This window comes from Glycine soja, chromosome 20 (assembly GCF_004193775.1).
Source record: "Glycine soja cultivar W05 chromosome 20, ASM419377v2, whole genome shotgun sequence".
Lineage (NCBI taxonomy): Eukaryota > Viridiplantae > Streptophyta > Magnoliopsida > Fabales > Fabaceae > Glycine > Glycine soja.
Window position 1 is genome coordinate 44,373,377 of NC_041021.1, and position 15,254 is coordinate 44,388,630.

General features: G+C 31.4%; 2 protein-coding genes across 4 annotated transcripts; both read right to left on the bottom strand.

Moving 5' to 3' along the window:
• Positions 1-702: 702 nt before the first annotated feature.
• LOC114403889 lies at positions 703-7,849 on the bottom strand. Its single transcript, XM_028367106.1, has 12 exons — positions 7,412-7,849; positions 6,833-7,167; positions 6,674-6,751; positions 6,471-6,573; positions 5,780-5,868; positions 5,153-5,264; positions 3,914-3,967; positions 3,795-3,843; positions 2,848-2,948; positions 1,681-1,796; positions 1,114-1,562; positions 703-1,014 (listed from the first exon to the last, which is right to left on the bottom strand). Exons 1-11 carry the CDS (start codon positions 7,733-7,735, stop codon positions 1,214-1,216), a joined length of 1,710 nt encoding a protein of 569 aa, XP_028222907.1. The 5' UTR covers positions 7,736-7,849; the 3' UTR covers positions 703-1,014; positions 1,114-1,213.
• A 1,765-nt stretch (positions 7,850-9,614) lies between these two features.
• LOC114401661 (gibberellin-regulated protein 2-like) lies at positions 9,615-15,025 on the bottom strand. 3 transcript variants are annotated; one of them, XM_028364239.1, is made up of 4 exons: positions 14,960-14,993; positions 13,257-13,329; positions 10,577-10,625; positions 9,615-10,206 (listed from the first exon to the last, which is right to left on the bottom strand). In XM_028364239.1, exons 2-4 carry the CDS (start codon positions 13,317-13,319, stop codon positions 10,025-10,027), a joined length of 294 nt encoding a protein of 97 aa, XP_028220040.1. In that variant the 5' UTR covers positions 13,320-13,329; positions 14,960-14,993; the 3' UTR covers positions 9,615-10,024. The 3 variants fall into 3 exon arrangements, with proteins under 3 accessions (XP_028220040.1, XP_028220039.1, XP_028220038.1); XM_028364238.1 differs by having other exon boundaries at positions 13,257-13,332; positions 14,960-14,991; XM_028364237.1 differs by having other exon boundaries at positions 9,620-10,206; positions 13,257-13,336; positions 14,960-15,025.
• Between the last annotated feature and the right edge of the window lie 229 nt (positions 15,026-15,254).

The following is a 15,254-nucleotide window of genomic DNA, read 5'->3' on the forward strand; positions in this document are numbered from 1 at the left end:
GAATTTTGTGAAGAAATAATTTATGAGTATCACTTAATATTTTTGGAATCCCCTCTCCCAAGGCATTTACCGAGTCCTTAAAACTTAAATTACTAACCCACCGTATAATCTTTTTTTTAAAAAAAAAAAATCATCCAATTTGTTTTCCCCATTTGGCCTTTCTATAATGATTAATGAATGTGATTGTTGATAATATTTTGCTAAAAAATAATTCATCAATTCACTTTTGATATTAAATTCTTCGGTAGTTTTTTTATATTTAAAATTTTCGAAGTCTTGTTTAAATCTCTTCTAATTGAATAGAATAGTCTGTTTTAAACCCTCTTGCACAAAGCTTACCATTGAAGCACAAGTTTTTACATAAGAAATAAAAATTCAACTTATTCTCGGTGTTTGGGATCTTTTGTTTGCTATCTTCCGGTACCAAAAATTGAGTTCATAAAATATTCTTATTCCGAATTGATAGAAGAAAAATAGCTTTATTAGGATAAAACTTCGTACCCCATTGCCCAGAGGCTCTTGGCTATGCGAAGGTATGGGGGAGGGATATTGTATTCCGGATTCGAACCCATGACCAACAAGTCACCAAGGAACAACTTTACCGCTGCACCAAGGCTCGTTTATTAGGATGGTTAGAAAAAATAAATTTGAACAATAAAATTAAGAACTCACGTACAACTATAATAAACGGGAAAAATGTAATTGAACCTTTTCAAGAAGATGACAGTGCTATATATATATATATAAAAGCAATTCTCAGATGCCGTACCGTATGAACCACTATGTCCACTATTTCTCACAAGTTATAACCACATGTACAACAAACATAAATACTTCAGATAAACATGTTTGGTGGTAGATAATTAGATATACATCTTTATACGTTATGGAAATAAGAATTAGGCCATTTATTGTACAAACTTCTTCAGAAAATATTTGTCAGTCATGCAATTGCATAATTATAATTCTTCGTAGCATTTGAAGCACATGTTTGTATTCAGCACCTACTGGCTACTGCATCCATGCGTAGAAAAGAGAATCAGTTAGCCTATGATATAGTTAATCAAGAAAAGAAAATCAACATAATACACGTGAGGAATGACAGAAACTAACCATCAGGAAAAAGAAAAATTCAATTTCCCAAAGAAGCTCATCGAACAGATGTTGTCCAGGCAAAAGGGCTCTTAGCATATGAAACACGAACTAAATCAAATCAAAGGAAGTTCCTCTGAAAGTTTCCAGAAGAAAACCTTGAAGATAAGTTCTTAGTCATGCTTTCTGAATCAAAATTAACAGTTTTCCTTCCAGCTGTCAGATCCTTTTCACGGTCCCATGGCTTCCATGGATGTTGACCCACCCAGTCTTCCTTCTCTGGCTGTTGCTTCACTTCCTTGGACTTTTTCTTGGATTTGCTAGCAGCCTCTTCTTGATACTTCTGCACCAATGTTTTTGACCGTTTTGCTTTATTGTATTTGTCCACCAATTCTGCATCCGCACTATCCCTTTTCTTATCCTCTTCATTTGAAGCTAGTGCAGTAGCTTCATTGTATGCTTCCAAATAACTGCCATGTAAATATCATTTTGGCTATAAAGCTCCTGATTTCAAGGAGTGGACTATACAGGTTGTAAGAAAGAGAAATTGGCCAACCAAAGCATTCTAGAATGAAAGAGGATACATACTTCATCTTAGCTTTTTGGGCCCTGTCCGAAGGGGTGTCTGTCCAAACACTAGTATCACCTCTACCTTCCTTTGGACCCCGGCTAAACTTGGTCGAGTGCATAGTCATACCACCTGGCTGAAACACAAATACATTAAATAAGTGGGTATTATTTAGCAGAAAAACTGAATTCTTTCTTTATTAAATAACTTAGTCTCAAGCAATTTTTGTAAATTAGAATCAAATCTAATTAAGAGAATATTAAAACAGATTTTAATAATGAGAATTATACTAAACTTAAAAAAAAAGTCAGTGTGGGTCTGAACAATAGGACACTTTCTGCAGGTCAAAAATTCCCTCCTATTCAGAGTTTGAATAAATCTATTAACAGCAACCAGAAAATCAAGCATATAACAGTTATTAAAGAAAACATAAGGCTCCCCATGTAGATATGATATGTCCCAATGTAGATTTAGAATTACAAGACATGTTAGATATGGTTGAGCTGTGATAATTATCCTCGGGTAGGAAAGTAAAGCACTCAGAAATTGAACAAGGAGACTATGTTAAGGACTTGAGGCCTACATAGGATGCAAGAAATTAGGGTTCATTCGAGAGGAAAGGAAAGTTAATAAAAAAATCCAATCAAAATTCTTTTAGAATTCTAAGCAGCATTCACAAAATGTGGTTTTGTAGTTTCAATATTTTAAAAAGAAGGATGGATTAGTGGTTTCTACTTTCTAGAATTACTTCAGATGTATGCCCATAAAAAGGTATCCAGACTTGCTTGAACAAATTATCTAAAGACCAAGGAGATATGAGATCCTAAGCATCAGACCAAATTGTTTAGGCATTACAACTTAAGATGAAACTGCATCACATAACCCAAAGAAAAGGGCTTCGCAGTTCCTTAAAATGCTTAGAAATTCATTTCAAGGATTTAGAAACATCCCACTACCAAAAACCTCAACCCATAAAGAAAAGTAAACATATATAAACACTAAGCCCCAATATAACATAACCAAAGCCAGTTTACAACTTCTAACTGGTAAGTGGTAACTACAAATTACAAAATCAACCAAAATATATCCAAGACCATATATATAAAGCTAAAGTTTCTCAACTATGTCCTACTGCACTTGGTGTAGTTTGCACAAGTGCATAGAATCAAATGATCGACAGGACTTACTTTCCTTTCTGGAGGTAGTGTTGTCATCCACTCATCCCTTTTTGGTTCCACTTTAACCTCTGTCTGTGCCAGAAGCTCTTCATCACCCTCCATGGAAATACCTGCCACAGATTTCCTAGCAATAAGATAACAAAGTTCACAAGTAATAGCAGTATAGCACCCAACTGTACGTTCTCTCCTTTCAAGAAAGAAAATTAAAACTGAAAATTTTCCAAGAGGAGAAAATGCCCAAATGAAACCAAGAGCAGCATGTTTGTTCATGTCAGACCAATTTTCCAACCTCAAATGTCACAAGACAACTATTCAATACCAGCAAGAAGCAAAAGTAAATCCCACTAAAGTCATTCCAAATACCACAAGTTAAGAAGACGATCACCATATTATCTGGCACTAACACTTTGTGTTGGTTTATTGACATATGACAGTAAAGTACCTTTTTCCCAGCAAAAGGGTGGATCATTAGAATTAAGAAGAAAACAATAATAAAAAAAAAGGCTTTCAAAATGAGTCTAATCATTATGTAAAGTAAAACTAGGACATGAGGTATTACTTGAAACAACCATCAAAATTTTCGCCTTTAGTTCATATATTACAACCTTTAAATACCAAAATATTAATACATTTTTTTGTTTACATAAAAATCGTAATATGCTTTATGAATGTCAGGAAATGTAATGCCCACCAATAAGCCCCAATTGAATGAACAGATTTGCATTTTGCTCTTAATTTCCTCCACACCCACTCCAACAACCTTCTTTTCATGTTTTACTTGCAGGACTGGTGCTACAAGTATCTTTAACACAACATAACCCTTTCAGTTTTTCCATCCTCTTTCCAATTATTTCCCTTATTAAAGTTAAGTTCATATCACTCGTTATATTAAACATGTTATGCAGAAAAGTGACCTGAACTAACTTGACAAGAACGCTCTACAATATGGAACTCACCTTGAGATCTTCTCCACAGTGCAGCCTCACGCATGGTTTTAAGTTCAGCCTGCAGTCATGTGAAGATATTAAGATTTTCAATCACTACTATTACAGTCAGACAAATAAGTTCAAGGTACCTGAAATTGCTCTTGTTCTTGCTTGAATTTGATTTTCTCATCCATTGCTTTCCTCTACAAAAAGCACACAACATCTTGTTGATAAAAAAAAATTCAAATATATTGGAGAAGTATCTAATTTATCATATGACAAACTTGAGACCAAAAAATCTTTTGAAAAAAAAAATACATGCCAAAACAAAACATTTTTAATTGAAGAAATTCTATAGGGAAAAACCAAAGGTAAAAGGAAATATATGAGAAATAAATTAATAAACCCAGTGTCCAGATTTATATAGTTGCCAAGTTTCAAGTGAAAGCACTTATTCCTCTCACTTGTGTGCATGTTTGTTCTATAGCTTCTTTTAGGGGGAAACAATCACTCTTTTTTTCAAAAACTCTCTCAAAAAGCTGCCAAAAGAAATCATTTCCTCCCAAAATAAGTTAATCCAAACCCACATAATCTGCCACCAATATTGCTTATTCACTAGCAACATAAAACATGAATGTAAGTAATAATGTGGGTCAAGTGCAAGAAATTGCCTAACACCTTGATGATTTTTGACATCACAGTTCTGCTTTGCACATGAATTTTTAAAACACTTGATGATTTTTGACATCTAGGGTCCTTAAAGTGAAAAGAGTTCACCCTTATCAGTTTTAGATGAAAATAAACAAATGCTTTTCCTAATGCTGTATCCCAACAGAGGAAATAAATTCACTCAAATCACAGATAAGGCTCTGAACTCAAACCAAATCAATTTTAAATAAAATAAACCCAAAATGTCAAATAGATAAATACCTAAGGCTGTCCAACTTCACTGAATTCTTTTCAAATCATAATTAGCCCATAAATTTGGATTGCATCAAGAATGTCAGAAATTTATTATTTGAAAATTCGTCAGTTCTCTTCTACACTCATTTTATAAGCTCCCCAGTATCAAAGCATTTGATGGATAAACATATTTTAAGAATTAAAAAAGAATTCAAATTGTAAGTCCTAAATAATAGGAATTGGAAAGGATAAATATAGATATTTGTAAATATTGACAAGATATATGCAATTTCCTATTTCTTAGCCCCCCCCCCCCCCCCCCCCCCGCCGGATTCACATCCTACTCTGTAAGAGAGGACTTTGTACTCTATTTTTCTGTATCAGTTTAAAATACAAAATGTATGTCACAAAAAGAAAGAGCTGCAAGCATGTCCCACAAAAGCACCTATAACTTCAGTAATAAACCATCCTTCTAGCAGGCTCACCTTTTCTGGATCTTGTAACTCTTTGAAAGCTTTATTTAACTTAATAAAAGCCTGGTGAGCTTGTGGATGAGAGCATTTATCTGGATGAACCAATAGTGACATCTTCCAGTACCTAAGGGGAATTAGTCAAGATAACATTAGCCAACCAAATAATCTTGATTATATGTAGTCATTATAATGGGATAAGGTTTGGATTTCTTTTCTGTTATTGTATAGAATACAAAACTTAATATTTTAGTAGCTTTTCCTTTTCAGTTCCCAGTATAGATATAGAATGCCTTGAGTACATCCTCAAAAGTTAAAAAAAATCAGTTCTTTCTCATCACATCTTTAATATATTATTTACCATGATAAATTATGTTTTGAGTTCAGAACAGGCTGTTGTAGTCTACATTTTGTTCGTAACATGATAATACAATGTTTTTGGATCACGAAAAATTTCCAAAAGAACTTAATAACTTCTTTGGAGCAGTTGGCAGCAAAATACTGAATATTCATTCAGGCGATGCTTCTTTAGCTAATTCTGCTGTGGGGGCAACACAGTTGAATCAGTTTTTAAAATAATTAATTCAAAAACAAAATTAACCAGAAACTATTATTACTTAAAGAAGCAAATAAAGAACATACTTTTTCTTTATATTGTCACTGGACATATTATGGTTAACTCCTAGAACATCATATGGGCTGTCTGCCTCAACTTCCATGATCCTGGTTACCTGAGAAATAAACAGTTGATGACTTGTGCCTCCACATTCAATACAAATAAATATCCAAAATCTGTTTCTGTAATAAATTAACATGTAATCTGAGAATTGAACAGTTTTTCCCCCTGATAAGAAACTATTTACAAAAAGAAAAGATAGAAATTACAAAAACACAAATGACAAATTGTAAAATAAAAGGATTAAATAAAAAAATATAAAGATTCCCATCTTCAAAGAGCCAAACTACCACCACCACCCAAAAAAATTCCACCAAAGATGAACAACTGGAGCTCCCCAAGAGACTCCATGACCAGAGGAAATCAAACTATCTTATCCCATAACAAAACTGACAATTAAAGATTAACCCAAATGCAGCAGTTAATGATTCTTCAAATTCAGAAGACTGATTGTTCAGTTTAGCTTAAGGAGGCTAATAATCAAAGGAAACAGTAGAAAGCATATGCCACAAAATTGAAGTTCTTTCTCATGTTCCCCAAATAAAATCTTATTTTACAAGTAGAATACCATACATCAATCACCAAATCTGATTATTTTATTTTAATAGCTTAAGAAACAACAAATAATCCTGATTAACAACGACTGGAATTAAATACCTCTTCAAAACGCTCTGCTTCATTAGCTGATTCTGCTTCAGAAACTAGAGCTGGTGGTGGAGGTCCTACAAATAGTTCAGTATCATCGTCCAATTCGGCATCTCTAAAGACAGTGGCATCAAAATGTCATCATTGTCATCAGATGTGAATTGACTCAATTGAGCCAGGAAACATAATCAACAAGAACTTAAATGGGGTGGTACCTGAGCTCAGTCTGTGCCTCTGTTAATTTTGCAGCAGCAGCAAGTAATTCAACTGATGGCATTGCAGGGCCAATCATCCTGCACAATAAAGTAAGCGATAATTTCGAAAAATAAAAAATAAACATCAACAAAATGACAAAAAGAGTTATCACTCATCACCTTCTTCTAGGACCAACAGAATGATCCTCTGGAGCTGCTGTTGCATGGTCATCCACCATCTGTTTATTTCCAGTATCTATTGGAACTGAACTTGATTCAGGCACTGGTGCGGAAGTATCAGCTTGCTCATTCATGGGATTCATATTCATATAGGATTGAATGAGAGGGAAAACAACATCCAAAGTAGGGCGAGCTTTAGAATGCAGTAAGAAAACCCTATCTCCATTCTCCATAAGGTTTAACGAAAGGAACAGCTTTTTCAAATGCTTCGCTAAAGACTTTTCTGATATACCCTTTATGTCAACAGCTTGCCCATCATCAATCATTTGCAAGAGCTAAACTCAAACACAATAGCAACAAGACTAATAAGAATCAAATGAATCAAGCATGCATATATATATATATATATATATATATATATATATATATATATATATATATATATATATATATATATTCATTGACCTAAGAACATGCAATAATAACCCATTTCAAATTCAAACACAACTCTAGTGTGGTCACCGGAAAAACACTAACAATGGAATTGACATATTGTGAGAGTAGCAATTAAAGTGAAACCTGCTTCAAATCGTTGCCGACATTTGGAAACTCTTTCATCATTTCAGTTATGACAGTTTCAGGCTGAACACTAGGTTGTTCGTCTTCCTCCTCCGAAGAGCAGGAGTCATCGGAATCGTGGAGCCTCTTTTTCTTCTTTTTCCTCTCTCTGTCTCTCTTCTTCCTCCTTCGCTCCTCCTTTTCCTCGCTCTTTCTGAGCCGCTCCTTCTCGCGCCGCCTCCGCCGCCGCCGCCGCCGCGAAGAGTCGTCGGAGTCCGAGCACGAAGAGGATGAGGAAGACGGCGAGTCTTGCACACGACGGTGCTTCTTTCTGCTGTCACCCATTTTGGGGATTCGCCAATTCACACCAAAATCTGCACTGCATATGATTCAGGAGAAGAGAGGAACAACGAATCAAAATCAATTCGATCGAATTTTCTTACTCTCATGATAGTAAGAAAATAAAAGTTTGAATGTATTAAAAAATATTTGTTACGGGTAAAATATGATTTCCTTATTTTAAATGATTATTTTTTTTAATAAAATATTTCAATGATTAATTGATACAATGCACTGCTGTAAAAAAACGATACAATGCACTTTTTTTATATTTAATATTTGTATGATATAGTTATTTTTTATTTTTTATGATTAAAAATTATTTATTTTTTATAAGTTAAATTATTGATTTGTTATTTATAGTTTCATGTTTTTTATTTTTTTTGTTTCTATAATTTGAAGATTATCTTTTTAATTTTTATAGTTTACCTTTTAACTCTTTCTTAGTTTCTTTATTTTTAAAATTAATTTTTTTTAGTGATTTTCAATTTTTTTAGTCTATGTAGTTTTATGTATATTATAGGAAAAAGAATACTTGTAAATTACATAGACTAAATGATAATTAAAATGTAAATTATAAAAATTAAAAAAATAAATGAAATTATAAGGATCAAATAAGTAATTTAACATTTTTTATAATAAAAGAGATATAAATATTTTAAACAAACCAATATTTAAATTATTATGTTTTGATTTAATTATTTATATGAAATATAGGTATTAATCTTTATATGATTTAAAATATTTTATTAATAATAGTTCTACACTTTATTCAAGTGATAAGTGTAAAAAAATATTTTATTAATTAAAATCGCCAACCATCAAATATAATCTTCTTCTTATTGTTGTTAATATATAACAATAAATAATTAAAATGATTTATAATTTATTGGTACACGCAAATTAAATCTTAATAATACATTCAAAGATTAATTAATCAAGCTTACTCTTTATAATCTTTTTTTAGAAGACTCTTTACAATCTTACGTCAAAGATTTTTGAACAATTCCTGTAATATATAGTTTGGTTCATCAAGATCATCATCTTTTTTTAGGAAATCAAAAGATCATTCTTATTATTCAGAAAATTGTTTTATTACTTCTTATTATTCAAATGATTGCTTTATTACTTCTTATCAAAAGAGACAACTTTGAAACCTTGGCCATCTTTTGAACAACTTTCTAATTAAATATATAATTAGAGGAGGGTCAGGATTAGTAAAATTTTATTATTTTCAATAAAGTGTATCATCATCAATATTTTTAGAGTGTATTAAAAAATGTATTTCTAAATCTAATAATAAGTATAATTATAACTTATTAGATACCATTGGCATGAATATCTAATAAGTTTTTTACTCATTTTTTATTTTTTCTTACTGTTTAATTTTTTAGTTTTTAGTTATTATGATATTCAAAAGCATTAACATGTTATGAAATTATATTGATAGTCTCTACTCCTAAAACTCGCCATTTCTAGCTCATATATATAGTTATACATACTTGAATACCAATCTAATCAGAACGTTCTAACTAATTAAAGTTAATACATTGAAATTTCTTGGTGATATCAATTCAACCATTATTATCGAAACTCTTTGAACTATTTTGAAAGAAAGGCAAGGAACAGCATTGTAAATGTTTAAGGAATAGATGTTGCAAGGATTAATGAGGACAAAATCCTAGATTCAAAATAAAACTAGCTAGGTTGAAATTTGAACTGGTTTTTTATATGAATTTTTTAGCATGTTAGCAACACGATGGTATAAGTTAATGCCCTTCTCTATATATAATCAAATATTAATTAAGTACAATTTGATATATATATATATATATATATATATATATATATATATATATATGGCGGAAATTTTTTTATGCAAAAAGAAGCAAACTAGTACTAACATTGACTAGCATTATTATTTAGCCTCAAATTAACATCATACATCATACTTGTACGTACTAAATAAATTGCAGCATAAAAACAATATCATATATATATATATATATATATGTATGTATATATATATATTTATCCGCAACAATATCAGATCTTAGTCATCATCCATTTTCCCACTTTGCTAGCCAATTAAGCAGCTCGTTTGGTGCTATGTATGTTCTTCCCTCGGTGCTTCATTCCTCGATCAGACCATATTACCACGTAGTTACGTTGAGACAAAATAATATTGCATTTATTAATTTGACTGCACGCATATGGTGAGATAAATACTATTAGGTATCTAATCTTAGACTCTGATCAGCTTCATAATTATTATAAGCATGTGTGATCGACTCATCATGGGCACTTGAGCTTTCCTCCATGTGTGGTGAGGCTAGCATAGCAAGGGCACATATCTCGGTTCCCAGAAGTGCCTGGTGGCACGCAGCTGCACGTCTTGCAGCAACTATTGCATGCCCTTATGCACATTTTGTGTCTGCTAGTCTTGCTGCACCTGTAATTGCACTTCCCACCGCAGTCTGCACCATATAATTAAATTCATACATAAGCATAATTATTCACCCAAGTTGGCAAGATTGTGAAAGAGAATGAAATTGTTGTTCAATTAGTGAAAATTAAAGAACATTACAATCTATATATAACATATAGGAAAGTTTATTTGCATAATATATTTTTTTACAGTATAGTTTATCGTTCATTCTCTTCCATTATATTTATGCCCGGCCATCTAATAAATAAGATGAATCACCTATGACTTTGCTGCTACATAGAAATTAATATTTGTTTTTTAGTACTTGAGTGTAGGATTAATTTAATTAGTTATCATCAATAACTAATTAAACTACATTACAGTGCTCAAAATATGTAAAATATTACTCTCAATCTTACCTATGTTCTTGGCAGCATCCATGTGCAAATCTTCACCATAGATCCCCAACTGAAATTTGTTCCATTATTAAGAAAAATGGAAAAGAGAATATATTAGCAATCTTTATATACTATAGTAGAAAGGTTCAAAAGTTCTGTCTAGCTAGGCAAGGTCGAGAAAGATAGGAGTGTAAAAAGTAAATAAATAAGACAAAACTGAATTAATAGCTTTTTTTCGCATGAATAATAGTAGTATACATGGAGAACGTTTCAGGAAATTAAAATCATACCAAGATTATAATTCAAGATTTCATGTGGCATATGAAAAATTTGTTCCCTGAATGATTTTGATCATTACAATTCAAGATTTCATGACTTATGAAAAATGTTGTTGATTTTGGAAACGTGTCATGGGAGGGTTGATCACTGCATTTAAAGTAATGGCTGCTGAGATTTGTCTGTTGTCACGTTCTGTTACGTACCAGACTATAAGAAATTACATGTATAGGTGCTTATTATATTTCATATCATAAATTTCTAATCATATATAGTGTGTGTTTCATAAAAATTCTGGAGGGAGCGTTGCCTGTACATTTAGCCGGAGGAAAAAACTACTACAAGCGGGAATAGTTTTTATAAGGTATCCAACACAAGAAAGATATTTGGAAGGGTTGATGACAAAACGACAAAGGTTTTCAATATGAAGATGTTTTGCTGATAAGAAGTTGTGCCAACAAAACAGAGTATACTGGTTTTGCCTCCTTTATAATTTCTCAATAATATTTTTGTGTTATAAGAAAAATTAATGAAAAAGTTGCATGGAGGAAATTAATCCAAGAAAAACTCATCATGAACGGGATAAATAGATATCACAAAACATATATAGGAATTAACATAACAATGAAAAAACATATATAGAATATGAATGAATCACTTTACGACCACTGTGCTTTTTGAGATGGCCATAGTTAATTACCTACTTTCTTGAGTGGCAAAGAAAAACAAAGGTTTTAAGACGAAGAGACAGTGATAGAGATAATTGTGGGTCTGAAGCCTTGAAGCTCTCATCGCTACTATTTATATGGTAATAGAAAGGTCATTGTTCAGAGAACAGGTTACAGCTGTGGCAAGAAAACGTGATCCCCAACAAATTATGTTAGTATTAATTTACCTGAAATATTTGTTTGCCTTTGTCCGAGGACACAAAAACCTATTGGATAAGGTATTTACGTTTAGTGGAATTTATTTTAATAATTAATTATTACAACACCGACCTTTCTTCCATGCATTTTAGTTCATCAATAAAGCAATAAAAACCCTTAAATATATAACGCCCACAATGCTAGGTAACACTTGTAGTCACCATAGGACAACTGCGAAGAAAAATGACATCATAACTTTGACATTGAATTCTAATTTGTCACCATAGGTAACACTATTGTAGTCACCATAGGACAACTGCGAAGAAAAACTGTAGTTCAATAAGTGATCAAAAGAAACATTGCCACTATAAGGATGATTTCGTTAAAATGCTATTTGAATATTTAAAATGATTTTTATTTTTTAATTTTTTATATTTTTTATTCTTATTATATTTATAAAAAAAATTATTATCTTTTTAAAATAAATCATATTTTTATTATATTTTTATTTTATATTTTTCAGTTAGTTCGATAACTAATTTTATCAAATACTTATAATTTAATATATTAATTATTTTATTTTCAGCTTTCATTTAATTTTTTTTAACTAATTTGGCCGTGTTCAAAATATTCCGTGAAACATTACTCTCAATCTTACCTTACCTATCTTATTGGCAGCAACCATATGTGGATCTCCACCATAGATCCCAAACTGAAAATTTTCCATAATTACGAACAATGGAAAAGAGAAAATTAGCAAGCTTTCCTTTTATCAGCAATCTGACTATTGTACTCGAAAGGTTCAAAAGTTCTATCTAGCGCGGCAAGATGAAGAAAGGTAGGAGATTATTAAAAAGAAAATAAATAAGACAACATTGAATTAACGGCTTTTTCATAAATAACAACCGTATACATGAAAATTTTTCTGCTGCATGTAATGAATTTTAAACATAGGTAAATATACAAGAAAGTTATTTGGAAGGGTTGATGACAAAACAACAAAGGTTTGCAAATTTGTATTTTGCAAGGGTTGACACGCAGTACCATCATTTATAACTTATTAATACATAGCAACGGTACGTTTCTTTTTTGGAATTATCGATTGCTGGATATATCGTCTATCCTCGTACTCATCACTTGGTGTGTCATTCTTTGCTTTGCATTTTACCGGAGCTTGTCTCGAAGGCTTCACAGGCTACATGTTTCAATTTATCAAGGATTCTAGAGTTTTTTGGTTTTTGCATGTATCAAGTGTAGCGGGAATGCCATTTGATTGTTATAACATGTGATCTATCTTTGATACATGAGGGGCCTTTTTTTATTTCTATCTCATGAATAGGGTGTTGTTTATTAGGCTATTGTAACAAAACATTAGTATTTGTCGAACTTTGTACATCTTATATTGGGGTTAATTTGCCTCATTTTTTCTCAAAATTATGTTTTCTTATAAGAAAAATGAAAAGGATGGGGAATAATATAATGGCCAATAATACAGGAAAAACTCATTGTGAACTAGATAAATATTGACAAACAAATCATGAATGAACCACTTTAATTACCTCAGCTCGTATAAGGATGAAGCAGAGAATAGCCAAGACCACTGTGCTTCTAGTGATGGCCATAGTTGATTACCTGCTTTCTTGAATCACAAGCAAAATAAAGGTTTTATAAGACAGAGATAATTATGGGCTTGAAGCTTTGAAGCTCTCTATCATAGATATTTATAGGGAAAAAGAAAGGTCATTTTTTAAGAGAACAGGTTCCAGCTGTACATGTTATTACAAGATAATGTGATCCCCATCAAACTACCCGATTCATTTGCATGCACTCTGAAAGTTTAATTTTTCACCCGTTAACGAATACGACTAGATAAATTATGTTATTAACCGACGAAGTTTTTTTTTGCCTTTGTCTGAGGACACATAAACCTATTGGCTAAGGTGTTTACCTTTCAGTGGAATTTATTTCAATAATTAATTATTATTATTATTACAACACCGCCTCTTTTGTGTATGGACTTGCATTTTAGTTCAATATAAAGCATTAAAAAGCCCTAAATGACATTATAAAGCCCACTATGCTAGATAACACTTGTAGTCACAGTAGGACAACCATACATGAAGAAAAATGACATTATAACTTTGACACCGAATTCTTGATTGCCTTTACTGGATGTAAATCCTAAATAAATTAGGAGTCTGATAAGGTTGCACTAATAAGTGTCTCAAATCCTTGTGATCAACTTAAACTATTTATATATATAGGGTGTTTGTTTGTATGTCTTTTTTCTTTCTTTTTCGTGCAGGTTCAGTGGCTAAGCTATAGGTTATAGCTAGCCTAAATATCAAAATTACTATAATAAATACTTTATTGGAGAACATTCAAAATATTTTATTTAATAGTTACAAAAAATCATTTAATATTTTTAATTATTAAAAAATAAAATTGATGTTATATTTTATTATAATAAATGTGCTATTTTTATTGAATATAATTTTTATTTCTCTAAGAACATTCATTAGAATTTTCCTCACAATATTATTCTAAGATTTTACATAAGTAGAATATAATGTCAAAAAAATGTTATTTGTCACGACTTAGGCAATTAACCTATTCAACTAATTTTAGGAGTTGAATTAGCAGTTTGTTTTCAATTATAATTCTAATATGTTATCAAACTTTATCCCAATCCTAACATTGCTTCATGTTTTCAAATATGATTTATTGATAAACGCTCATTCTTTTGTTATTTGAATAACCTTTCGATACTTGTTGGGGCTTAATAGCATCAGTTTGATGATATTGAATAACGAATTGAACAAAGCCAAACCGATTCAATATTGTACTATTATGTGGATAGAGATCAGAATACTAATTATTTCGCTGCCCAAGGTATTCTAGACTTATCTAAGATACTCATATATAATATTTCCGAACTTATATATGTTCTTCTATACATATGAATCAGACAATCAAATTCTTAATCATATTTATAAAAAAAAAAACATAATTATTTATCAACTACATCACACCATATAATAAATATATTTGAATGCTAATTGATAATCATGAATGGAGCCAAATGTTAATTAAACGCCCAAGCAATCAAACGTGTAGAGTCTCATTATACACTTTAAATAGGACTTAGATTGCCTCATATTACTAACATGATAACATTATAATAATAATAAGAAAAATATAAATTAAGGAAAATCAAATAAATGACTATAACCGGTTATACCGAAGAATTGAAATAACTTACAAATCCTAGTCACCGTGCCCAAAGTAGCTTCTTTGGAATTAGGGAAGTTTACTGCAAACGCTCAAGAGCATATTTATAAGGCCAACATGCATATATGCACAGAAAAACTCACAAGAATTGAATGAAAGAGTTACGTCTATGCAGCTAATTAAAATATTAAATTTTGCTCCCTATACGAAAAGTTTGATGTAAAAAATGAATGTTCTCCCTCAAATATGTGCCGTGATTGCGAAAAAACAGGCGTGATATGATACAACGAAATCTGCATGCAAGGTTTCAGTTTGGTTTGTGCATT

Bases quoted from the DNA above. Each gene is read 5' to 3' on its own strand.
- LOC114401661 (XM_028364239.1), bottom strand. From the start codon at position 13,319: ATGGCCATCACTAGAAGCACAGTGGTCTTGGCTATTCTCTGCTTCATC. The intron at 10,626-13,256 runs GTAATTAAAGTG...AACAAATTTCAG, and splicing joins TCATCCTTATACGAGCTGAG to TTGGGGATCTATGGTGAAGA. The intron at 10,207-10,576 runs GTAAGATTGAGA...TATATGGTGCAG, and splicing joins GGATGCTGCCAAGAACATAG to ACTGCGGTGGGAAGTGCAAT.
- LOC114403889 (XM_028367106.1), bottom strand. From the start codon at position 7,735: ATGGGTGACAGCAGAAAGAAGCACCGTCGTGTGCAAGACTCGCCGTCT. The intron at 3,844-3,913 runs GTACCTTGAACT...ACATGACTGCAG, and splicing joins AAGAACAAGAGCAATTTCAG to GCTGAACTTAAAACCATGCG. The intron at 2,949-3,794 runs GTGAGTTCCATA...AATCTGTGGCAG, and splicing joins ACTGTGGAGAAGATCTCAAG to GTATTTCCATGGAGGGTGAT.